Source organism: Strix aluco, chromosome 6, assembly GCF_031877795.1.
Source record: "Strix aluco isolate bStrAlu1 chromosome 6, bStrAlu1.hap1, whole genome shotgun sequence".
NCBI lineage: Eukaryota > Metazoa > Chordata > Aves > Strigiformes > Strigidae > Strix > Strix aluco.
In genome coordinates this window covers 24,774,026-24,800,895 of record NC_133936.1, presented here as the reverse complement: position 1 = coordinate 24,800,895, position 26,870 = coordinate 24,774,026, and the positions used below count along the sequence as shown (strand labels likewise).

The following is a 26,870-nucleotide window of genomic DNA, read 5'->3' as shown; positions in this document are numbered from 1 at the left end:
CGCCCCGCAGGAAGGCCCGCCCGCCGACCCGGAAGGCCCGGCGGAGGCAGCCGGCTGAGGGCCCGTGTCAGTGAGGGTGCCGCCGGTTCCCTCCCCGCCGCCGCCATGGGGAAGTCATTCGCCAACTTCATGTGCAAGAAAGATTTTCACCCCGCCTCCAAGTCCAACATCAAAAAGGTGAGGGGGGCCGGGCCGGCGGCGGGAGCCGTTGCGGCCCTTACCGGGCGGCTGGTCTGGGGGGAGGTGCCGCGGCCCCTCAGCCCGGCCGGTCGGTCGGACAGGCCACGTCCGCCGCGCTCTGGGCGAGTCCGGGGGGCTGGGACGGGTCCGGGCGGTGCCTTGGGGGGGCGACGGGCTCCCGGTACCGCAGCGGCGTGAGTAAGGCATGTTGGCCTTCCTGGGCTGGGAGCGGGGCTGGGGCGAGGGGCGGGAAGAGGCAGGAGAAAACGTTAAGAAATACTTGAAGCTTCAGGTTTCCTTGCTTGCAGGCGTGTGCAGCTGTCGCCTTTTCCTGGGTCCGGCTTCTCAACATCTGACTCTCGGGATAAACAGGCACTGTGCCCTGTCCAGGAAAACCCCCACCTGTCCCGATGTGCCCGTGTTTTCCCAATATTTTGCACCTGCCCTGCCCTGGTTCCAGGTCTCTCTTCCCCAGCACTATGCCGTTCCAGGAGCTCCTGAGAGCACCTGGGATCTGGGGCCTGGTGAGACAGAGGTGCTTTCTGAGCCTACTTTTCTCTTTAAATTACTAAACTTTCTCATGTCTTTTCAGTTCTTAGATGTTGGAGTCGTAGCTTATCAAAATTAATGCTGTGTGAAGTTCATTTGTTGAAATGCTGTATGAGAGTAATATATTTTATGTGGTTGAAATGGGAGCTTTCCCTTGTTAAGTATTTTCAATAGATTAAGCCAGTTAAGTATGTATATGTGAATATATTTTGTGGTATTTTTGTATTTGCTTAAAATAGAAACTTACTTGTTTTAATTAGGTATGGATGGCAGAACAGAAAATATCATATGATAAGAAGAAACAAGAAGAATTAATGCAACAGTATCTGAAAGAACAGGAATCCTATGATAATAGGTGAGAATTGGCATAAGACCACACACTTCTTCCTACTGTCTCCCATTGACTTTAGTAGTAGGAGAGGACAGTGACTCAGAAATTGGTGTCTGATTAAGTGAAGGTCACAAGAACTTCTTTCAAGTGGCTTGTGTGTGTTCTCTAGTTATTTTCAAAGTATGTTATGCTGCTCAGAACAGCAGGTAACCTTGCATAACAGTGTATTTGGATCACACAGAAATCTGTCTCATAATTCTGTAGCCACAGAGTTATGTTTCAGTTGTGATTGAAATGTGTGATTTTTGGTATACAGTAGAGCATGCAAAAGTATTGACTGGTCTTTCAGGTTTTTTTGATACTCAACTTGTTACTCAAATTAACAAATTAAGAAATTGCCAGTTATTATAACAATTTCCTGCTGCATGTATTTTTTTTTTTAATAAGTAATAGTAATGTGATTGTTTTGTGTGTAACACTCCAAACTCTACCCTTTTTATTTAGGTTGCTTATGGGTGATGAGCGTGTGAAGAATGGTCTTAATTTCATGTATGAGGCCCCACCGGGAGCAAAGAAAGGTACTGCGATTTCCTGAACGTGAGCAGACAGTACTGTAAAGCTAAAAACCTTCTTCAGAGATAAGCATAGCGTCCATTATTTTAAAATAATGTGTTCATAACGAGACAATGCTAGAACATATGATTTTTAGTTCTTCCTGTGGGAATATGCAGACATTCATAGTATGTAATAATTTTGATCTACGATACTTTAATTTCTTTCAAACTAAGAATGGTTGGGGGTTTTTTTAAGCAACAGTTCAATGTGAAGGGAAAAAAACAGGTAAAATACCTTTCCTGGCAACAGCAGAGATTCTGTCCTTGACCAAAGGTGATAGCCAGTGATAAAGCCACGGAGTGAGGAGGACTAGACCTTACCAAGGCCATGACTCAGACAGCGCAAACCTACTCTCCTTTTTAGAAATAGCAGGATTGGTTTTGCCTAAAAGTTCTGCCCATAATTCGGCTTGATGCATGTCAAACATAGGAAATACCAAAGCAAGAAGTTAAATTAGTGGAAGTTTATAAATAATAAATACTGAGATTCTGTAGCCAACAGCGCTGGCTGACCTAACTCTGGTGGGTCTGACTATGACTGTATTTATAGATTCATAAATGGAAGTTACTAGGTACCTGGTGGATACTCATATCAGTCATTTAATTTTAGCAAAATCTGAATGTAAGTGCAGAACTTAAAAAACCTATTCCCTCTAAAAGAAAACATGTTCCCTTTAAAATACATCTTTCCCACTTGCATGAAAACCCTTTGAAATACTTGGATGGGCTCATTCCTGTAGAGCAGATTTTACAGTTATTTAACTTTAAAAGTTCTTAAAGTAATCCCTTAAGTTTAGAGCAAATGCAATTTTAAACTAGTGATTCTTTCTAAAAAAAATGGGGTTTTTAAGATTTTAAAATCAAGTATTGTTGCTACTTTTGGGAAAAAAAAAGTTTTCTGTGTTTGTTTATCAAATCAATGTAGTTTTAAAAGCTGATTCTGGTTTTACAGGGTTTGTAACCATATCCTAGAGACTGATTATTTAAAACTATATTTAAATAAAGTTATTTTTCTGAGTATTTGCACTATTGTATTAGTGTAAACCATAAAATGTTTTGTCTCAAGCTTAGACACCAACTGCATTTTACATGTATAATTAATGTATCATTTCTTTTCTTTCCATGATTTCTGAAAATTCAAAGAGGAGACTAAAGAGGTATTTTGTTACATCATTTCTTTATGTTTTCTTTCTACTTACTGAAAATTTATTTAAAAAAAAGTTTTCAAACTTACCGTCGTTTCTGTTTTATAGCAAGAAGGAGAGACTGAATACAAATTTGAATGGCAAAAAGTCGCCCCTCGAGAAAAGTAAGATGTCTGGATTTTATCTGAATGATTTTTTTTTTCCTTATTTACTTTTCGTATCCTTTTCTTCTTCCTTTTTCTACTTTTTCCCATTTTATTTTTGAGAAGGTCACTTGTGTAATCCTATCATGTCCTGGCGGTTAATTAGTAAAACCTGTAAACCTGGAACTTCTTTCTTGACCAGCTTAGTTTTTGTTTGAATTTTACATCCATATGTGAGAACACATTAAAACTAATGTTTAACAGAAGTATATATAATCTCTGAAATTGATGTGCACTTAACAACAAAAAAGTTGCTTTGTATATGATGGTTTTAAAAACAAATGATCAATTCACTTTTTTTTTCTTTTGTGTTTGTGTAACAGATATGCTAAGGATGATATGAATATCAGAGATCAGCCATTTGGTATCCAGGCAAGTTACATAAATTTCACTCTCTGGATGTCTTGGGTATATTTCAAATATTATCTAACTGCAGAACATTCACATGGACTCTCTTAATTTTATCACCTGTTTCTCAGTGAGTTTAAAAACTTCTCTTATGCCTAATAACATAGACATTTCTGTAAAGGTTACGTTTCTGTATTGTTAACTAAATTATGTAATTATTTTTTTTTCCTTTTAGGTGCGGAATGTGAGATGTATTAAATGCCACAAGTGGGGTCATGTAAACACCGATCGAGAATGTCCCTTATTTGGCCTTTCTGGAATTAACGCGAGTTCAGTCTCCAGTGATGGTTCAGGTAGGCAGTGAGTGTCTTTTAAAAGTGCTGGTTAGAAATTTTGAGGGAACTCATCACATTTAATTTTAGAAGGCTTAAGTTTATCATCTTTCAAAGAGTTGATGAAATGGGGAAAACGCTTTTTTATTCCAAATGTAGGATCCACAATTTTGAGTTAATTATTTCAAATTACAGAGACCTAATTTTGTAATTAGTAACACATTTAAAAAAGATTCTGTAATGACTGTTGCTTTGATTCTAGCTGTAGCAAAAATTGAGATGCTGCAATTAGATTGTTTATATCAGAATGACAATATTTGTGTCACCAAAAAAAAATATTAATGTAATGGATTGCCAAAGACTGTCCCAGTTCAGATTCAGGCAAACTGCTTGGAAAAGCTGGAATATATCAGTATATCTTTGTTAATCACTTGGAAGAAAGGAGAGGTTTGCGTTTTTTAGTATAGGTAATTGGGCTTCTATAAGTGGACAAGCAGTTGAAACCTAGATTTCCAAATGCCTGGTTTCCTTTCAGCTGGCTTCATATTGCTTCCTGAACTACATTTTTTTTTTCCTGTTATCTTTCCTGTTACTTGAAGTCACACAGCATTTAGTGTTAGATGAGGTTTAAAGAAGTGGATGTAAACATTGAAATTGAATAATTTTTTGCCTGCAATACTTTGTTTTCTCTAAGTTGACTCAAGTTTGTAACGCTTTTAAGATTCTTAAAATTGTGTTGTGTTAAAGAAACACCTGATAACATGGGTGAATCTTCAGCTTTGCTGTACTGTGCTTTAAGATCACGTGTCATGTGTATTTGATTTCGCAGGGATACCATTACAATTGCACACTTGATAACATCTGGTTTTCTTCTGTCTTTCCTCAGATTATCTATTTTATGTAGTAGCTCTTAGTTTTATTATGTGTTTAGCCTACTGACAATCTTGCTTTTCAGAATTAGATCACTGAGATATGTCATTTCTTTGAGATGAGGCCTGGAAGACTTAAGGGAAATAATGCCTCTTACACTCCTCTGCTTTTGGGCACTGTCTGATGATTTATACCGTTGTATTAGCCATCCTGTAGTTGACGTTCTCAGCCTCTCTATTCAGTAGGTTATAACATTAAGTCATTTTCTTGCCTCATTCTTACCTTAGAAGAAACTGTGCTTGGAGCATTTGGTGGTGGTAGAATTATATTGTGCAGCTCTTGCATGACAGATACGCTTTTGTGCTGCAGAACTCACTTCCTCTCTTCCCCCCTGCTCCCCAGTTCAAAGGATGTGGGTAAATTTTAGGAATGTTTGACTGGGAAAGCAGAAAGTAATTGTACATGCTTGCACAAACTTGAAAATGGACTCCTCATTATTCATAATACTTTGCAGTGTCAATATAAGACTAACTGCTTGTTTCAAACCTAACTGAAGTAACTATCTAGGTGTGGGTAACGTTTGACTGCTGTGGGTGTTTCCTGTCAGAGAGATATTCTGCGAGTAGCCTTCCAAACCATCTTTCTAAGCTTAGAGAAAGGGATTTAGCACATATGATGAATTTTGCATGAAGGAAAGTGCTGTAAAACTACTTAGATGTTCTCAGACTGCACCAATGCCCTCCCATTTTCAACTCTGGAACTTAGAAGACAGTGTGCTATGCTGAGCATAGACTTTTTTTATAGGCTGAGGAAGGATTTCAGCAAGTAGGGGTGGGCGACAGATCAGGGTTTGTATATATAATTTGTAAGACACTGTTCTTGGTTTTGAATAGTCAGCTGTAATGATACTGCTACTTTCTTTCAGGGAAACTATGTAAAAACACTGTAGGTAAAGCTTAGAATTGTTTTAAATTCTTGATTTAATAGTAGATACAAGGCTTATAGGAAATGGTAATATCGTTAATTAGATCATCAGATGAAAGGTTGTCTGCTTTTTCCAACCTCAGGAATACAATCCTTTCATCAACTTTTCTAAAACTTCATCTGATTTAATAACAAGCTAAATTACGCTCCTTTTGACAACTTCTGGAAATTCCATGTATGTAAATGAAGCGCTACAGTTAAGTGAGAACACAAGTTATTGAATTCACTGATTCTTGTAAGGCTCATAATTCATCCACGTGGCATGTTAAAGCAAACAACACACATTTTAAAAAAACTTTTTTTTTTTTTAGCTAAACCCTGACACCAGTCCTGTGTTGTCTGGGATGGGAGTAAGTTATTACCTTTGCATTGCTCAGAATTCTACCCAGTTGTTAAAGTGCTGCAGATCTGCAGTTAGCTCTGTAAAATTAACCTACACTGAGGGTAAAACAGTGTTTTGTTTCCTAACAGGACACTGCAACATGAAAAAGAAGTTCTATCATATTCTGACAAACACCCCCCAACAGTATAATCTTGTCTTGACCGTTTCCCTTTATTCTCTTTGTTTCTTCTCATTACTTCTACGTAATGCTTTTTTACTAGCCCTAATGCTGAATTGGTATCCACCTCTAAGAACCTTCCGTTCTGTACAACCCATCTCTTCAACCTCTGCTTCTTCCTGCTTCTCTTTATCAGTAATTGCATGCACTCCTAAGGTGCTTTTATGTCTCTAGATTAAATTCCTAATTCTGATTATTTTATAGTACTGCAAAAATGTCTGTTGCCACTGTTCTTATTTAGGTTGTCTAGAACTGCAGAAAACGCTGCTTTGTAAGGGACAGAGACTTTTTGTGATATCATCTCTTTATGAAACCTTTCTGTGTTTCATGAACTGATGATTAGGTTAAAAAAAAAAAAAACAACAAACCCAGAAGCATTTGAATTGCTTCCCACCCACCCACATAACATGTCCTAAATAAGTGTCATGCTTAGAAGACTGGTAAAAACATGTAAATAGTCCAGAGTTTTCATTTATTGTGATTGTCAACACCCGAAGAAAAGTACAAAACCACTTGGCTTTTAAGGTCTGAACTCCAAAGAGCAACTTTCAGAAGCTGTCTGTTCGTTTCTAGAATGGAGAAGAAAATACGCACCTCTGAAGGGAACAATGATTAGGGATTTCAAGGGTAGGGAGTGACTGCTTATAGTATACAGCAAGCCTGGAATGTGTATTTAATTTGTTTGACTGGGGGTTTTAATAGCTAAATGTGTAAAAAATATGTTTGCAACTAGCTCAAGGAAGAGTTGAAAAATGTTGGGCTAAATTATTAGGGCAAATAATACTTTCAAAGGTCAGGCAGTAATTCCATATGTAGAAAGTCATCTCTGAAAGCTTGTTCCTAGCTTGTGTGTCAGGAAATTGAAATATAAATATTGCCTCATAAATGAAAGGGTACGTCTGGGAAATACAGATATAATAAGGAATAAAGGTGAAACGAGAATAAAATTTTAGTACAATAGTCAATATACTGGGACTTCAATTCATTTATGAAATTAATTGTATTAGACCAAATTTAGGCTACAAATCATTGAAACAATTAACCAACCTGTAAAGGATTTAGCCCAGATAGGCAGCTCAGTCCAACACAGCCGATCCCTCACTCCCCCACAGGAGGACTGGGGAGAGAATCAGTGAAAGGGTGAAAGTGAGAAAACTCATGGGCTGAGATAAAGATGGTTTAATAAGTAAAGCAAAAGCTGTGCATACCAGCAAAGCAAAACAAGGAATTAATTCACCACTCCCCATCAGCAGGCAGGTGCTCAGCCATCCCCAGGACAGCAGGGCTCCATCACTCGTGATGGTTACTTGGGAAGACAAATGCCTTCACTCCAAACATCCTCCCTTCCTCCTTTTTCCCCCAGCTTTTATTGCTGAGCACCATGTCATGGTGTGGGATATCCCTCTGGTGAGTTGGGGTCAGCTGTCCCGGCTGTATCCCCTCCCAGCTTCCTGCACACCCCCAGCCCACCCCCTGGTGGGGTGGTGAGAGAAGCAGAAAGGTCTTGATGCTGTGCAAGTGCTGCTCAGCAATAACTAAAACATCTCTGTGTTACCAACACTGTTTGGTCACAAACCCAAAACATAGCCCAGTACAAGCTATTATGAAGAAAATTAACTCTATCCCAGCCAAAACCAGTACAAAGAGTGGTAGCCACAGTATTGCTAACAAATCTGTATGCATGTATAAAGGATTGGCACTTACTTAATTGGAGGGACATTTTCATCTTTCTCCTTAGTCAAAAGCAAAAGCTTTTGACAGAAGAGTAAAAAATTTATTTTATTAGGATAACCAAGTTATTGAGTTAAAAACGGCAAGAGCAGCCTTTCCCCATCCTTCCCTTTCTTCCTTCCCCTTCCCAAAAACTGGGCTTTCAAAGGTCTTAGATGAATGGTGACTTCAATTTAATAAAAGCCCGGGGGTAATGTGTTTTGAGGGTTTTTTTAAATACCCAAATCAGTGTGTTTCAGTAGGATACGGACCTCTTATTTGAATGAAAAAAGTTTAAGTAATGCAGAAGCCAAATTCAAGAGCACTTGATACAAGTTCAGTTTGTGTTTTGTTTAATTTTTTTCCTGCTTCAGGGAGTAAACCAAAATGTCTTATTTGAACTCAGACCATTTTTTCAGCCTCAAAGGAAATGTTTGAGTTCGCATGAATGAAAATGAAACAGCTATGTCTGATTTAGTTGCATTATCTAAAGTTCCTGCTCTGTTTCTCTGTGAGGATTATTGATCACCTTATGTACATTTTTTTTCACATCATAAAATAACCACCAATGCAGGCTTTTTCTTTCCCATAAATTCTATAAGCTGTGATTCTCTTATTTCAGCAGGATACTTGTCTTTGAATCTTATGTGAGGACTGCATTGTAATCTTCCTCTTTGCCCATAAACTGACTGGCAATTGCTGGTTTGGATTCAGTGTTGAATATCTTGTATGCAAAGACCAGTCACGGACTTCAGTTTAGGAACCGCTGCAGGGCAAAAGCACGTCTGTGGCACAGAACTCTGTTCTGTGAGAAGAGACTGCTGTCTTTCAAGATCTGACATACACTGCAGCACTCCAGCAAACAAAAATAATTACAATCAGTACCTTAACTTAGGCATGGTGGCTTGGTTATTTTGCTTCTGGGACCATTTTACTAATGTATCTGGCAATTCATACAAAAAAAAATAATAATCTTACCATTAAAAAAAGTGCCTATTGAATAATATCTCACCAGTGAATAGAGATTATTTTTGCAATAAGGCAATTTCAGTGGATGTGGTTATCATGGGATAATCACACCCCTGGGGTACAGTCTTGTCTGTAATCTCCCAGGAGTGTAATTATTTCATGATAACTGCACCCCCTGGTGTTGCATTATTTCCATTATGAAAATCTTAGTTTTAGATATAAAGTAACTTACTTTGATCACTGGAAACTGCAAAGTAGTGTTAGAATGTTCCAGCTGTGAGGCTTACAGAGACCAACTTATAAGATTTACTTCTCCTTTACAAAGCTAAATTAGGCAATCAAAATCCTTCTTTGGGCTAAACTGATTTACAGGGTTTTTTACTGATAAAATCTGAACTTTCAAAGTTCAGACAAGATGAAGATGTCAGTTGTGGTTCTGACTTTGTGCCACTGTGTATATATGCATGTAATATATACCAGCAAAAGAACCCAGGTCACTAGCATCTAAAGGTTTGCCTGTTTTTACAATCCTTTTTTATCATTAACCAGCAGCATCTGGTGATTTTTGTGAGTCTGAAAAGCCTTTATTAGGACAGAGACTAGTGAGTGGGTCTTCTGTGCAAAATGTTTTGAAGTAATACTGTTATTTCACTTCAAAATTGACTGCAATTTTCTTGGTCAGGTAAAGTTGGGACAAACTAAATACCTCTTCTTTTCTTTTTTTTTTTTTTCTTCCCTGCAAGCAGTCTATCTTGTTCAGTGAGCATTGGGTGGGGATTGCTAAAAAGCTATGAAAACTTAAATGCTTACAATTCTTATCATATATCTTTTAGAACAAATAACCTGCTAGGAATCTATTACTCTCTTATGAAGAAGGGTATTACTATCTTATGAAGTAAGGCTAGTATCTCAAATGAGGATGTAATTTTATGAATGGCATAGTTAGAAGAAGTGGAATGGTGAGATTAAAAAAGGTTCTTATGCTCTTGGCCTATGAAACCTAAGCCTGGAGAGTGCTGGGCATCCTACTCTGCTGTGGACTACTTCGAATGTTTTACAGCTGACTGGCTCCATATGTGATCTGTCCAGTGAAATTACTGAGAAGAAGGAGTACTGTAAAGTGATTAGCATGTTGTGGAAAAATCAGGCAAATAGTGCTAAAAATGTAATGCAGCAAAATGTGTTTGTATCTAGTGTCTTATGATTTACGACGATAAAGAAGCTCTAGATAAGTCTATGCAAATGCAGCCTTCTAAAGACTCATTATCATCTCCTAGAGTTTGTGCCCTCTCTTTTCATCGCCTGAGTGCCCCTATACTAATTGTGGTTGTGGTTTCCATCAGTCTGTCACTTAGTGTGTTCCACTGATCTTTAGCTTTTGGGTGAGAATCCTTTCCATAGTAATCATTGAAATTATCAGTCATATGGAGACAGCAACAAAGGAAATCTATGTCTATGTTATATTATGTCTATATCTCACTGCATTTTTTCAGTGACAAATACGATACTTTTTTGTTTCCCAACAGGTAAAAATCTGCATTGTATCAGGAATGCAGGAATTGACTTAAGTGTTCTCTTGAATCTATAATAACAAAGAAAAGGCATTTGAATATGTTAACTGTGAATATTTGTATAAACGGTCATCTGTAGAAACATAAAGGAAGGTTTCATACACTGTATGATCTACAGCTGAGACCTTTGATTGTGAACAGTAGGAACCTTAACTAAATCTTCACATAGTTTAAGAACCGTCACATTTTAGAATAATCCTCCATTTATGTTTCAGAAGCCTCTGTATTCGGTGTGAATGTATAAAATACAGATTTCTAATAGAAGTCTTGTGCTTGGCATTTAGGCAATAAATACGGATTCCTGTAGCAGTTTGATAACGCAAAATGGGTTTTTACTACTCAAGAAAAGCAAAAAGGAAACTCGGCATTCTCTGAAATACCCTATGACAAAAGCATGGCAAATCATACAGAAATTCTGTGTTAAAGTGTTAAATTCAGTTGAACTACAGACCCTCTGAAGAAGAGCTAATTAAAAGCCAGAGATTTTTTTTTTATTCATTGATTTCTCCCAATGCCAACTACAGTTGTTGCTTTGAAGTGTAAATATGGCCTGAATACAGTCATCTCTGAAATAGATGGAAAAAATATCAGTAAAAAATGATCAATTCTGAATTAGTGGAGGCAGCATAAATTTGCTATGTTCTTCATGACCAGGGTCATGATCACATAATTTTGATAATGGCTCTTTGTCCTTTAGATAAATAAGTGTCTACTCTTATCTCTGTCACAACCACAATAAAAGTTCACAGACGATACAGTGTGATTAGGCTCAGTCTGTAATTTTTTTCCATTTATGTTCAATTTCAGTTTAAGCCATATGAGAGAAAAAAACCCGTATGAAACTGTGAAGAGCACGAAAAAAGTATATTGACAAAACTGTCTATGCTAATTTTAAAGTTAGTTTCCCTTTTAAAGCAAAACCTCAAAAGCCTTGTATCATATGTTTTGCCTTTGCTACCACCCAGAGAGGGCAGCATTCTGAATTCAGAGTATTGATGTGATTGTGGGCTAAACTGAAACCCACCAGCAGAATGGTTTTCTAAAACCTAGTTGATGTGTGTGTTTATTTTTCCACTGCAGAACATGGCTTTAGTATCACTGTTACACAGAAAATCAAATTTCAATTTGGAAGAGTTATATCATCATGTTGTCCAAGATTCATATAATAAAGAATGAAGACAGCATGCTTTAGGCCTACCTTGTTAACACAAATTATATAGTAATAAAGGATAAACCTTGAACATACCTTATCCTTGATTCATAAACTTTTAAATATGGTAGAGTGGAGTATACAGAGTGTGACATATACTGGCAAATTGATAGCAGATATGCAAGTGTGCTTTGTTCACATTTATGTTCATGTAAATTATCTCTCTGTTACTAAGTCAGAAGAAGTCTGATAGTATGATGACGGTGATATTTTTAGATTAAAATGATCACATCCATAAACTAGAAGTGTCCCACACCAGAACCATTTTCAGGAATGGGAAGCTCTAGATGAGTCCTATTCTAAATACTCTGTTTTGATGATACACAAAATGAGCATTAGTTACGCTAAAGGTTAAAAAGTCATAATTAAAATGACACCGTGAAGGATCTACTGCCTTTTTCAGTAACTTTTATATTGAGTAGCCTGTTTAATTTCATAACAACACACAACTGCAGCCACTACCTGAGTACAGCTGGTTACTGTAGTTTCCCCTCCCACAGGTGGGAATAGTGGTTACACTATTGCTGCTGCTTATCTCCTTGCTTTCCATATATATTCCACAATAAAAATCCATTTAAAACTTAATTGATTGCAAAGAATAATTCAGTTTGCTCATCTGCAGTGGTGATAGAAGTGAAAGCTTTTATCAATAAATTGAGCAGATACTGTCAAGACTATGCATCATGAGTAGATAGAAGTAAAACTGCTATTTTTGGTGATACTGGCAATCATAATATTATGGTCTGTCCTTACTGCCACTGAAACTGTTGCAGAAAAAGTGGTATTTAATCACAGTCGTTATGAAAAGAGGTTTTAGCATACTGTTCTCTAATATTGGATAATTTGAAAAATGTGCTTTAGACATTTTAATGGAGGCCTGCTAGATGGTGTGTTACAGTGAGCATTGTTCTCCGAAGAGGAGTCCTGTGCCCATGCCTCTTAGAGGAGACATTCTGGCAACAACAGAGTGTTACATATGCTCTGCATTTGTACCTTCAAGAGAAGTACAGACAGAATTGGAAATTAATTGCAGCTATAGGTTTCTCTTGTTTCTGGGACAGGAGTGGGGGTAGTAATGTGAGGTGGGAGAGCTTGCTATAAGCTAGGCATTTAAGTAATTGAAATCCAGAATTATATCCCCCCCCCCGCCCCAGTTGTTTAATAGAAGCAGAACTGAATTTGTTAAAATTGATCTCAGTTAAGTGTGATAAGAAATCGGAGTGCTCTTTGTTATAAAAAAGCAAATTTACTGTAAGTTGTAGAAATCCTAGTATGATATCCTTCTGCAATCCAGTATAATTGATGCTCATACAGGCTTCAGAAAAATTTGATCTACAGCTCTTCTGTTTATTTAATTGTATGAATATTATAAAGATGCACCAACAGCTATTAAGCTAAGGTTGCATTCAGGTTGTACTTTGTGAAGACTAAAATCCTTCTTTTCATGCTTCATTGAGGGGTTTCAGGTTTTGTGCCCCAACTCTGAATCAACTGATCTATTTGGACTTTTTTTCCTAAATAGTATCTTAAACAGAAGATAGCAGAATTAATGTAGCAAGAACTTCTGTAGGAAATAAGAAGCAGGAAGAAACTGTAGCCTATTTGCTTGACAACACTATTTCTTGAGAATTATAAAGGCCAGTGAAAAGATTTTAAAAATCCTTTGGTGGGTCTTTAAGTATGGAGCCTCTTTTGTGCAAGCCCTTAATATAATTTTAAGTACCTGTAGAAAACTTAACAAGTTGTCAGTTGTCTTAATGCATAAAAATAAGTATGATATCAGCATGCAATTAATTCCACTATGTAGTAAAAAGCTTTTCCAAGACTATGAATTAATTTTAAAGCAGATAAATGTTTTAGTTTTTAAAAAGTGTCATCTGGAAAAGTTTTAAAGTTTTTTTTTTTCTTTTCTTTTTTTCCCTATCAAAATGTAAATTCCAGAAAATAAGCTTGACAGTCATGTTCAAAAATAGCAAGGTACTGTATTTGACTTGTTTCAGAAAGAATAAGAAACAGATGATGAAACATTGTAACTTTGAACTTATTTTTAGTTTGCTGATGGAAGAATGCTGAGAGACTAGTTGTCAGAAGTTGTAGCGATCAGCTATTTTTACAGGATTCCTATATCTTAATGTTCTGTCAACTCATGGCATAGTGTCATCTCTAGATGTTTTCACCTGCATGAGATCACACAGGTAGCTTCTTCACAGACTGTCTCACAAGTCCATAAGGAATGCATGTATGAGGACGTCAGTTTTCATAGTACACAGTGCTTTTCTATGCCTGATGTAGGAGTGGTTTTTTGCAAGTTGATGGTTGCTGTTCAAGAATACTTAGCTAACAGCAGTTCCCAAGGTTTTAGCCAACTGAGAGCCTTTCGGCTCAATCTTACCATCTGTTTTACAGTTTATGACTGAATTGGAACTTAACGAGATAAAGATATATGGCTATCAGGTATACTTAGTACTGTTTTGTCTGAAGATCTTGGAAGGGTGATGACATAAGTGTAGTCATAAGCCAAAGACAGGCTGAAAAGATTTACCTCCTTAAGGGCTTACCAGGCAAACCAAGTTTGATCATGCTGGGCGTAGTTGTGTCTCCCAACAAGCAGGACTCCACAAGTCAATTCACACCAAACAAAGAAAGAGGCCCTTCTTCCCAAAAGGAGGAAGTTGACATTTTTTTGAGAAAGTGCTATTTTACTTTCCATATATTTTTCATAGTAAATATCTCCCTTTCCATACTTTTCTGTGTGGAAAATTTATGAGTTTTGTCCGTCTCCACCGCTAAGAAACTCCTAAAATCACAAAGCAGGATCGGTATGTTTCATAAAACTAGTTAATCTTAGAATTTACAGTTAGTTACTGAAGCAATAGTAATCGTGTGCTCCATGCTCTATTTTACATTCCTTCTAATTTAGATTACCTTCTACAGTAGTGTTAATTCATTGGCAGGAAGGTTAGTGAATGACCTGGTAAGGAAATGTACTGGAAGTGACCTAACAAAAGAGTGTATGTTTAGGGTGAAGAAAAAGTACCTAATCAGACAGTACATGAGGTGTTGCTGATCACAGGTATTCAATTAAAACGAAAGAGTGAGTTACAGGGTTTATAAATTATGCAGTCAAGTCTGAATCATCCAAAATATATCCCATTATTTCGCTCCTTGTTAGATGTTTGCAAAGAAAGACAGTGTGCCTAATCCCAAATACCTACTCTAATGCAATATCTAGTGGCTTTTTTAAGCTGATAAAACAGAAATCTCTGAGGAGATAATAGCCTAGAGACCTGGTGTATACTAGAATAATAAGGACATAGATATTTTTTTTCATTTATTTTCCATATGTATACTGAGTTTCTAATAATGGTTACATTCAACATTTAAGTTCAAAAATTTGTGTCATTATGAAAAATGCCGTATTAGTGACATAGTAGAAGTGCGTTTTCCCATTGTTTTAGGAGAGAAGAGGCACCTAAAAGTCTTGTTTAATGTGCTTTCTTTAGGTTTCCTGTGCTTTTTTACTATAATAAAATTATATTACTAGACTTACCTAAATATATTTTCAACATGACAAAGTTACATAAGAGAATACCCTTGTACTTAAAGAAAAATGCAATTATTTTCTATTCTGAATCTCCAGACCGCTGTTTTAGAAAATCATATCTGATTATTTGCTCAGCAGAAGATTATTGAGTTGATTTAGCTGTGATTTTACTTAACAAAGCTTCAACTGAATTCCTACTGTGGAGTCCAAAAAAGGTAGAGAGATATAAATGATACATTCAAACTGTGATTTTTGTGAACAGGGCCATCAATGCACCCCTCGGAGCTAATAGCGGAGATGAGAAACAGTGGGTTTGCACTGAAACAAAATGTACTGGGGAGAAACTTGACCGCAAATGATCCATCACAGGTAATGATCTTTTTACCAGTAAGCTGAAAATGTCTATAAATCTAAATGTGATTGCTTGTGAATTGCTACTTAATGTTTTCAAATATGCATATCCATAGGAAAGCTGAATAGCTATACCAGTAGAAAAATGTCCACAAACTTACTGTTTTCCAGCTTTGTTTTAGTCAGAATGGTGAATCATAGATTACTTATTTTAAAACCCCATATAATAAATTAAATCCCTCCTCTAGGTGACTAGAAATTGAATTTTTCATAAATGGGATGGTTAGGGGTTTTGCCACATACTTCTGATGCAGTGCTAGCCTTTGGATGCAGTTTGAGGAAATATGCCCAAATATGCACTGCCAGGAAGGCTATATTTGAAGATTTTTTTACTGCATTGACTATTGTTACATTTATTATTTCTGGGAGTGAAAATGTTTAATTGTCAGGGTACATTTCTAATTGAGGTGCTTTAATGTAAAGTGAAAAATTCATGTACACTCCTTGAGTGAGCCACCATGAAATAAGCTTTGTTCATATGGCAGGATAGTCAAACCACTGGTAAAGAGGGGACAGCAGCCCTCAGCTGGTCTTGAAATCTTGAGTAAATCAACAATTCATTGCGTCTCCACAGATGGATATACCTTTGCATTTAAAAAAGCTGTGTGCCCCAGAAAAAATGAGCATATGGGCGCTGTTAAAAGAATCACAGTGATATCAGTATGTTTGGTTTATGTTAGGTGTGGTGGGGGTTTTTTGGAAGAGCTTTTTAATCTTTATTTCTTCTTTCCCCTCCTGAGTGTGGCTAAAATTAAAAACATCACGGTGGGGAACTGTAGTGTACCAGATGCACATAATTTGAAGAATTCAGGGTCTTCAAAGTAGCTATGCTTTGCTGATTGCGTTATTGTATGTAGATTATATGATTACAGTATTTTGCATTGCTAGAACACTTTATGAACATTTAAAGACTAATAACACAACAGTGAGGTAGATGTGTTAATACCCATTTTCCTAATGACTAAACCGAGACAGAAAAGTAATTTGCTTAAATTACTCTGGGTTCGAGCAGGACTAGCATCTTACCTATTCATCCAGGCATGATAACAATGGAGTGACTTATCCTGGGGAATCATGTGGGCTCCAAAATTGGCTCATTTTTATTAACTGTTTCAGAAATGTTTCTTTCCCTAGCAGTGATTTTTTCATATGTTACTAATAACTCCTGTTGTATAACCCCCACATTATAACACCTACTCAGCTTTGAGACAGAATGTGGGGGGTTTTTTTTTGCTTTGTAGCGAGTTTGCTGCTCTTTCCAAAGAGTCTTAAGCTAACTTAGTAATACAAATATATTTGTGCCTGTGCAAAAATAAGGTACATAGAGGCATCACTTTGAATACAGAAATCTGAATGAAGAGATTATTTTTTTATATAAGAGCTTAATGTCTTACCATGTTTTCCTAGGAATTTGTTGCAAGTGAAGGAGATGATGATCCAGAAGTCGAATTTTTAAAATCACTGTCAACCAAACAAAAACAGAAACTTCTAAGGTAAGTGTGGTACCTAGTGGAGGGGATCTGTATTGGCAGTAGTTCTGACTCCATGATTGTCGCTGTAACACTTCTATGCCATTGGAGAATTTAGCACCATCAGTACAGAAGAAAATCAGCTTAGTTTAACATATAGTTGACCACAAATGGCATTACGCAGCATGTTTTTTTAATCCAGTTGTTTTGTTTTAACCTGACTGTTCTAATCTAGTTGTGATACCTTTGCACTGGGGCTCATTTCCAATTCACTGCGATACTGAAATAATAATAATCGACTCACTGAAGATGCTGTAAATTGCTATTTTAAAATAGTATTTTGCACTCCATTGTTTACAGTATCTTCTTCCAGGCTTAAAAATTCTATGTTTTTGTTTACTGGTTTACAACTTGGCAAAGTGTGTTGTGTTCTCCTGTGTGGCTGAACTGAACCTGACGCGGCACCCCAGGGCCAAGGCTGTCCTGAGCTCGGCGCTGCTCTGGGAGCAGGGTCTGCAGCTGGCTGCTCCAGCAGAGGGAGCTCCCCTGCCTTTGTAGTTCTAATCAAAAGTTAATGAGATTTTCATTCTTTGCTTCCGTCCTACTGATTTCGTATGTCAGGTGACTTACTTTTTTTTTCCCCTCTGCTAATTTGCAACATTATCTTGAAATAACCTGAAGATGTTTAAAATGAAAAATATCAACTACTGCCTGGTAGATCCCATACAGGTATCACTAGTTAAAACAGCCTTTTAGGTTAAAAGACGTTCTGTATATGGGGAGCGGGAGGAGGGGAGAAAGGTGAATGGCTAAGCAGGTACCTGAGCAGTTAGGTACATATAGTATTTGCATATATAATAAATAATTCTCTGAAAATAGTTGGCATATTTTAGGTTCTTTAAGGAATGTGTATGTAGTTTGAGTAACTTAAAACGGTATTTTGTTTGAACTTCTTTGTTTGAACACAATGAAATTATGATACTTTATATTTTGAAAGTTGAAGTTCAATAAATATTTGGGTCCTTTGGATTTTACTAGTGTGAAGGGATTTTTTTTTTTAATACACTGAAAGTAGTTTCACTATTCAGTCAGTGATTTTTTGAGAAGACTAAACACAGAAAGCAAACTAAAAACTAGGTAAAAGTCAAATAGCAGCAAATACATGTGCATGACGTAATATCATACTTATGGCTAGAAAATGTAAATTTCTAGTCATGATAGAAGAGGTTATTGAAAATATCTGTATTATTTGCCTGGAGAATTCTGAGTTGTAGGCTTTAGAGACTCAGTTTCCATCATTAATAGAAAGTGAATGCTAATTGCATTTTTTCATTTTTAAAATCAAATAAAAATGCACAAACAAAAGCAGCAATGATTTTCCAAAGTCTCCAGAGCAGGCTGACGAGGAAAAAAATAAAGCACCACTGAATGTATTTATTCCTAGTTACAAGGCCAGAATTGACATATGTGACTTACCTTTTTTTAAAATTAAAGAATTATAAAATCATATTCTTCCTCTTTTGAGGGAGCAGCTGTGAATTACAGGAGGATTCTTGCTATGGTTAACATCGGGTTAGAAGTTTAAAAGTAATACTTTGCTGAAAGAGGAGAGCAATTCAACATGTTTTTATGGAAAATAGTGTATTTACTGTGTAGGTCATCAGAAGTAGTGAAAAGACAATGACTTTGCAGTTTAGAATATCTTAACACGTCTGATTACGCTACTCTTCTATTTTGAAAATAAAAGGAAGTTGGATCGTCTGGAGAAGAAAAAGAAAAAGAAAGACAGAAAGAAGAAGAAGCAGCAAAAGAAAAAAAGCAAAAGCAAACACAAGAAACACAAGACGAGATCCTCTTCCTCATCTTCCAGTGAGACTTCAGTAAGCAGCAGTGATAGCGAGACTGACAGCAGAGATAAAGCAGCACAAAAGAAGATGTATTCTAAGAAAAGAAAAAAAGACAAGTTTTCAGAGGCTAGCAGCAGCAGTGATTCAGAAGGAAAGGCAAAGACTAGGAAGGAAAAACTTTATGAAGATCTCTCCAGTAGTCACGGTAACAAGGACAAAGACAGGGACAAGTACAGACTTTTAAAGCAAAATAGTTCTGTGGAGAACAACAAATGGAGCTCCTGTGAGGTGGCAAGAAAGTCCAAAAGCAGATACCATAGCACCAACAAGAGAGAGACTGAAGGAAAGGAGAGGGATAGTAGAAGCCAAAGCATGGATGAGGGGAGCCGGAGAAGCCCTTGCACAAGTCACAGCAGTTCCAGGCAAAGGCAAATAAGAAGAAGTCCAAGTCAAAGCCCCGGTGGAGAGCAGCACAGGAAAAGTGAAACCAGAAGCCCCAGCACAGATGTGCACAGAGAGAAAAAAAGATGTAGAGAGCGCTATGGGGACAAGTGCAATAAAGTGGAACACAGAGAAAGGAGCAGACAAAGTAGAAGCAGAAGCAGAGAGAGGAAGAAGAACAGATAGTATAGGGGACAGGTGCAAACAGGAATGCCTCTGTTTTTTGACGAATACCTTTAACAAGGGCTCAATTACGTGTCGCTGTTCATTTTCCAACCTCTGTAACTAGCATTGCCTATGTAAAGCCAACAGCATCATTTCTATAACATTGGAATATTTGTAAATTAGGTATAAATGTTACGGTATTTTTCTTACTGTATAAATATACTTGTTGGCAAATACCTCTTGTATACATGCAGTAATTCATAGACCTAATTTTAGGGTTTTAAAATATTTCAGAGCAGCAGTATTGATATTCTTGGTTTTGTCAATGATGTTTTCTGTTTAGATGCAACTGTGAGGGGAAGCAGAAGGTAATTTGGGAAGAGTCCTGGGATATGCTAAATGCTAACAAACATTTGAGATCATTCTGGATAAAATCACTGCTTCAGATACCAAAACATTGTCTTGTAGAGGGTTTTTTTTTTTTAATACTAAAGCATTTTTTCTAAAGTTCCCTGTAAGAGATCAATTTCATGAGTTTAAACAACAGAGAGACATAGTTCACATAAGTGTGTAGCAAACATTTTTTGACCTCCTGCAGTGTACAACTTGGTCAGGGCTATATAAACATCTTGAACCCCCGTTGGTATGTGTCAGTACAATGTCAAGTTATTGTTCAATAATCTCTCAAGACATGAAAAGAATATTTACTGCCTCAACCGTTTCAGGTATTTCAATGTTTGTGGTAGGAAGTTAATGTAAATAGTCATCCTTTTGTTTTCATGAAACAAACTGGTTTTTTTAATGATTGTCAGTAATTTTCTGCACACATTGTTAAGAAGATGAACTTCCATAATAAAATATCTTATTCTTTAAAAACAGTAAGAATTGCCTTCTCCAGAGTTCTGAATCAGTACAAGTGCACAGGGCAACACTTGACAAGGTTTTTATTGCAAAGGAGATGTTTCTCTGCCATTTCAGGGTGGCAGATGGAAGTACATTAGTGGACAGGTGAAAAGGTGTCACTATATTTGGTATTCTGGCAAGCAGCTTTCTTCCCCTGCTCACTCACAGGACAAATGGGACTATCTTTTATTACCAGTCCACTTCTGCTTCTTAAAACGGTTACTCAGAAGTTTTTCAGTATCACACAAAATATAATATATGGTGGAAGTGACCTGGCTTATCTTTCAAGTGCATGTGAATGGGTTTGAAAGGGTGAGCCATTAAGGGATGTGCCGCCTTCTTTTAAATGGCTTTGCCTTAAGTTGCTCCAGGCGTTCTTGCTGAAGTAGCTAGAAGTTAAAGGGCATGCACAATTCAGTGGAGTCAGGCCCTATATTAGTGTGCACGTGGAAGCTCTGACTTAGAAGGAACAGGAGGAGACTGGCAAAATGCCCATACGAACGATCTAAACAAAACCTCTTGTGAAGAATTTATTATCCTTCTGTGTAAGAGGACAGAGTAATGTGATAGGGGAACAGGCTTACTGTGGTAGAACATTTTCATGTTAAGTGCAGCATGAAAGATAGGAGGAATAACTGGAAGGTGCCTGTACTCCAAAGAAAGGTCTCTTGCTTACCGGTCTGTCTGATGGTTGTGTGTGGCACAGGAACCTGCCAGCTGCAATGCAATTGACTCCTACCTGAAGAAGGAAGGACAGCTTGATGCACACAGTTCTAAGTGGTTTTAGGGGCTCTGCATTTCATTCATTTGCATGTGGTTAAACGGTAGGCTGTGTCCATCCTGCCTTTCTGCATAGGAAGAGACTGGCGAAAGGCACGGGTCTGTTGTGACGGATGGCCATTGCGAACGAAAATCAAACCGGGAGAATAATGACCTTTTGGATGTATCTGTCTCAAAGACTGCCAGTTGAAGAGCTCTGACACAAACCACGCATCCTTGCAACACCTTTCCTGCTTTCCGTGCAGCCCTGCCGGCCTCGGGGGAGGTCGGGGCAGCTTTGGAAGAGGCTCGGCTCGCTGCTCTCGGTACTTAGGCCCGTTTGTGCCTCCTTACCGGCCCGGGGAGCGGCCCGTCGCGCCCGGCATGGCGGCTGCGGGGCTGATGGGCCGCCCCCTTCGCTACCCGTGGGCCCGACAGCGTTGCGCCGGGAAAAGACGGTGGGTTCAAAACCCGATTGAAAGAAGAGGGGGAAGGGCCGCGGGGGGGATGTTCCCGCGGGTGGCCCGCGCAGGCGGCGGGACGCCGGTGGGAGCCCTCACGGCGTCGCCCCGGCCCTTGGCTGCCCCGGGCCCGTTAGCGCGGCCGCTCGGCAGAGCGCGCCGGGGCCCTGTAGGAGGTGCTGTCGGTTCACAGATGACGGTAAGAGCAGCTTCCTTTTTTTTTTTCCCTCCTTTAAAAGACGCAGAATAGGGCTCACCCTCTGCCGCGCGGCGGGGCTGGGCGGCCGGGGACCGCGGCGCCGTGAGGGGGGTCCCTCAGCCTGGCGGGGCGGGACGGTGCCCTGCGGCGCGGCCCTGCGCCGGGGACGGGGCTCCCCGGGGCCGGAGCGGGAGGAGTCGGGGCCGCGGAAGGGCCGGTGGCTCTAACGGCCGTTCTCCCGCCGCGCGGCCCCGGCGGGCCGGGCAGGGGCTCGGCCCCGCGCTGAGGGCGGCGGGGCAGGGCGGGCTGCCGCCCCCCCCGGCTCCGTCGAGGGGCCCTCGGGGCGGCCGGGGCTTCGCCCGGGGGTGGGCGGTGGAGAGCCGTCGTCCTGGGGCGAGGGGGCTCCCGGACCGCCCTTTAGCTCTGCCGCCCCGCGGAACAGATCGTTTAAAATTAATGCTGAACCGTAAATTATTGCTGTTCCGAAAGTAAATAAACAGGTGACTTCCAGATCAGGTTCGCGCTTGGATCGTTACAATAAATATCCCTGAAGGAAGCTCTCTATTTATGTTGTCATTGATTAATTCTCGCTACCTCATTTGATTTCGATTTAGAACGATTTGATTCTAATTTAATTAGCATGTAATTTGGATGTACATAATTACTGTAATTATGACATTCAGGTAAGGCAGCTTTAGGCTGAAAGGCAATTTCAAATTTTCTAGCAACCTACTTTGTACTAGGAAACGGACAAGGACTTCGCGCCCTGCCATCCAAGTAGCAATTAGCACATCTCGGAAATAGGCACTGCCGCGGGTTTGTGTTAAAACAGCGGCGCGAAGGCGGCGGCGGGGCCTCGCCCGGTGCCCGCCGGCGGGTGCCCGCCGGGAGCCGCGCCCGGGCGGCCGCAGGTGCGGGGCCGGCCCGCGGAGCCGCGCGGTGGGCGGGGAGCGGTGACCCCCCTCCCCCGGCCCCGCGGCGGGGTGCCGGCGGTGAGTTGTTAAGGGCCCACCCGCCCCGTCGGGCGCCGGCCCCGGAGGAGCTGCAGAGACTCGCCTGGCGCCCCCCGCGCCGTCGTTTCCCCTCAGGTGGGTGCGCGCGCGCTGCCGCCGCGGGCCCGTCCCGTCCCGCCCTCTCCCACAGAAGTTCGCCCCCGCCCGCCGCCGGGGGCCCAGCCCCGCCGCTCCCCCCCCCCTCCTATCGCCGCGGCCTCCCCGCGCTCCCGCCGCCGCCGGCCTCTCGCCGCGGCCCGGCCCGGCCCGGCCCGCTCAGCGCCTTCGCCCCGGCCGCGGCCTCCGGCCGCGCCCACGAGCCGCCGCCTGCCGCGGGAGGGCGGCGCGTGCCTCTAGGTGGCGCCCAGCAGCCGCCGTGCGGCCCCGCGCCGGGGCAGCGCCGGTCCCGGCCCCCCCCGCGCTCCGCTCCTGCTGCCGCCTTTTTTTTTTTTTTTTTTTTTTATAATGTGTTAAGAATGTTATTCCTTGAGGAAATTTGTAGCTAAATTATTCTCACTTAAAATAAACACTTAGTGCAGCAATTACCCAAAGGGGCGGGCTTTCTGTTAGATTCCCTTCATCTGCCTTTTGGAAGGGTGGGAGAGGATCTTGGCGAAGAGATAATGGCTGCAAATAAATTACAGCTCCCGCAGATAAAGTTTCCATTTGAATTGAAAGACGCAATTAAGAAAGTGTCCGGGCACGGGATCGGGTGTTTATATATTATCTCATTAGGACAAACCCATGAACGTTACCTTTTAAGTGTAAAACGAGCCGTTAGGGCTGTAACTCGCCGCGGGGGGCAGGGGACACGCTTCCTGCGGACCGGGGACTCGGCGATCGAACGACATTTACTAAATAATTTCTGCTGGCATTGTACCTTTTCCCGTCGGTTGGTGGTTGCGGTCGCGGGCTGGTCGTGAGCCGCCTTTTAGCGGGCTCGAGGAGCCGGCGTGAGGCTGCTGCCCGCGAGGTGCGGGAGCGGGAAGCGGTTGCTCGGTGTGGGAGCGAGCGGGAAGCGGTTGCTCGGGCGAGCTGTCGAGGGGAGCTGGGCTCAGCCACTGGCCAGCCCGGGGCGAGGGGGGTCAAGGCGGCGGCGAGCCTGCTCTGCCCTCCGCCTCCCTCCCCACCGGAGCCCGGGAGGGCCGCGCGCTCTCTCCCGGTGCTTCCCTGCTCTCGGGTGAGCGTCTTCCCCCTACAGAGGTGCTGCCGGACTACGGATTCAGTGAAATCAGATTTATTTTTCGGTTCTCACACCGTCTGTTCTTTAGTTTTTCTTTGTGTAAAAGTTCCCCAGACCATATAATTATCGCTAACATGTACGAAAGAATGGTGTCGTTTATTTTTGAAAAGGTGACATGCTTTCTATTTTCCTGATTAAACGAACCGGCTCTGCGGCCCAGAGCTGCTCCCTTCTTCGTTTCTGGGGAGCCTGTAAGTGATGGACGTTTTCTGACCCGAAGGGGCAAAGGCAATGCAAAGAGGTCCTTGATCACTGAGCTGAGAATTGTAACCCCGGCCTGGCAGAAACTGGACCTGGATGGTTTCCTTTGATGTGTTTTATTATAAATCGAAAACAAAGCTGACTTCTGCCCAGCACCCCGCGCGGGTGCATTCCTCCGCAGCCCCACGCCACCCGCCAGGGCGGAGAGCCCTGTCCCGCCGCCCGGCGAGCCAGCCCCGCGTTCATTTTGCCCCTTGCCCGAGCACGTCCCCTTGGCCGCCCCCCCCGCCGACCTGCCCTCCCCTGCCCTCCCCTGCCCTGCCCGCCGGGACCCCACCGGGACCCTCCCCGCCGGCACCCGGCCGCCGGCGGGGCGGGGGCAGAGGGAGCTGGCCGGGATGCTTTCGGCCAGAAAAAAATTGCGGGGCGGCCCTCGGGGAGGGTGCTGCGGGCAGCCGGAGCAGAGGTGTGTCTCCTGGGAGGGTTCCTTGTCCCGGGCCGCGGAACGGCCCGCCGGGCTCCCGCCGCCACCCCGGGGCAGAGGCGGTGTCGGCGCTGCCCGGTCGCTTTTGTGCAACGGTGGCGCGGAGGAGGTGGGACGCGGTTATTAGTATTCACGGCAGATGTATTTTCTTTAACGCAACGTCTTTATTCCAGTTGGTGGCCGACAGCAGAATCCGTTTCCCGATGTTATTTGCATTCCCTGTTTTATGGAGGATTAAAATATTTGTGTTCCTCCAATCTGTACCGGGCAGATTAAATTAACTTTTTCTTCCTCCCTCGCCCCCCCCCTTTTTTTTAATAACACAATTATCTCATTTAACAATTTGCCTTTAAAAAAATACTGTGGCTGTTAGGTTGGTGGCCAGGAGACAAAGGGAGTGAAAATAATTTTCATTTCAATAATTGCCTTCTGGTCAATTTAACTGTGCCTTATTTTGAAAGAGCCTGTCTAAATGAGATTCCTGTCCCAAATGTGTTCCCAGGCCTTAGCCCAGCCTTTAATTATTCCTGAGTTTTTTTTCTTCAGAATAAGACGCTGCACTGAGTAATCACAAAGAAGTCAGAGAGCATCCTTGAACCTTTTCAATAGCAGAGCCACTGATATTCAAATAACATGCAAGGACCATTTGACTGCATGGGGACATAAGCATTTCCAATTCACTATTTGCATAGATCAACTGTCTTTGAAAAGGAAAGGAGCAGTTGTCTTCCATAACATTAAAAAGCCTAGTTATCAAATCAAGTGCTTAGTTTGGGGCTTTTAAAACGTTTACATTTTATCTCAGGTTGCCCTTTACCGTTTGACATGCAAATTTGGTGCAGTTAATTTGGACAATTAAAAGGATCTTCAAGGGAGCTTTGTCACCGAGAATATTCGGCGTTTTCCCCGTGGACCAGCTGAGATAAAGTTGGCCAGAACAAATGATGTCTAGGAGATTAATTAGATATTTGATAAGACATGAATCCCTAATAAGGGAATACAAGGCACAGGGGGCTGCTGTGTGCTCTAAGTCAAAATTAATAACATTTAACAAGATTTTCATTTAGGCATGAAATGTCTTTTCCGGAGTATTGACTCTAGCGATTTATTCCCCCGAGATCACCTCCCAACCCAGGCAGCCTTGTGGCGCTAAAGGCTTTTTAAATTAAATAAATAGTTCCTCAGCGCAGTTCGGTTCCACTCGATTTTGGGGCTGGTTTCGCCGAAGGCGCTTGAGGCTCGGCATGGTTCCCGGCCGATGTAGCGGGGCTCGGACTGGGTTTAAAATTTGTTTTTTTAAAAAAATAAACCAAAACTAAGGCGCGCTTTGAGAAGAGCGCCCGGAGCGCTCCAGTGCGCCCGGCTCGGGGGCAGGTCCCTTCCCCTCCCAGCTCCCAGTGCCGGCCGTATTTTTAATCCCAGCCACTCTAAGGAGGACAGGGAGGGGTGCGAGGGCTCCCACTAAAAACCTGACCCCTGCGAGGGCTGGGCGGGGGGGGAAGGAGGGACACGAAGAACAACCGACCCGTGAGTATATTGTTCAGAGTCCTTTAATAATACCAAAATGAAAATATGTCAAGATTTTTTCCATACAGATAAACGCATTTAATTTCTTTAAGAGACCTTAACTTACGTGTGTTTGAGTGAAATGTTAACTCAACATTTTAAATATCTTTTACATATATACTGACTTCCACAAAGTGCATCAGAAATTTAAAATAATTAAAAAAAAGAGAACCAAACCCCCAAAACCTCCCTGAATTTCAGGAATTCGGCAATTAAAAAAAAAAAGAAACCCCCAAACCCCTATCAGATCAACATTTACAAGAAAAATAAACGAACACGATCTGGTTTTCTTTTTTTTTTTTTCTCTTTTTTTGAACCCTATTTATACAGATGTTTATGAGATACAGAGGAACCGTCTCGGACTTGCAGTTTGATTTCTCACCTTAGGATGCTTTCCTTCCAACAGAAAGAGAAAAAGGAAACGGAAGAAAGTGTCACTTGGTACCTACTGGCCGGGCCGGGCTTGGGGCCGGGGGGGGGCCGCGCCTTTCCGGCCCCGCCGGGCACCGCCCGCGGCGAGGCGGCCCCGGGTCCCTCCGGCCGGCGCCGGGCCGAGTCCGGGCGGCCCGGCGGGGGCTCCCGGCGGCGCGGGGCCGGGCGGCGCTGGCC

At 41.4% G+C, this 26,870-nt stretch overlaps 1 protein-coding gene across 2 annotated transcripts; it reads left to right on the top strand.

The window, feature by feature from the left end:
- Window positions 1-10: 10 nt before the first annotated feature.
- CIRSR (corepressor of RBPJ and splicing regulator) lies at window positions 11-20,338 on the top strand. Of its 2 annotated transcripts, XM_074829150.1 has the most exons (11): window positions 104-177; window positions 489-704; window positions 990-1,084; window positions 1,565-1,638; window positions 2,818-2,831; window positions 2,928-2,983; window positions 3,346-3,394; window positions 3,606-3,723; window positions 15,383-15,489; window positions 16,939-17,024; window positions 18,748-20,338. In XM_074829150.1, the coding sequence occupies exons 2-11, from the start codon at window positions 591-593 to the stop codon at window positions 19,472-19,474; spliced, it is 1,440 nt and encodes a 479-aa protein (XP_074685251.1). In that variant the 5' UTR covers window positions 104-177; window positions 489-590; the 3' UTR covers window positions 19,475-20,338. The 2 variants fall into 2 exon arrangements, with proteins under 2 accessions (XP_074685252.1, XP_074685251.1); XM_074829151.1 differs by lacking the exon at window positions 489-704 and having other exon boundaries at window positions 11-177.
- Window positions 20,339-26,870: the final 6,532 nt, after the last annotated feature.

Excerpts from the sequence above, each read along its gene's own strand:
- CIRSR (XM_074829150.1), top strand. The coding sequence starts at position 591 with ATGTGCCCGTGTTTTCCCAATATTTTGCACCTGCCCTGCCCTGGTTCC. Across the intron at positions 705-989 it reads CACCTGGGATCTGGGGCCTG|GTATGGATGGCAGAACAGAA; the intron begins GTGAGACAGAGG and ends TGTTTTAATTAG. Across the intron at positions 3,724-15,382 it reads AGTCTCCAGTGATGGTTCAG|GGCCATCAATGCACCCCTCG; the intron begins GTAGGCAGTGAG and ends TTTTGTGAACAG.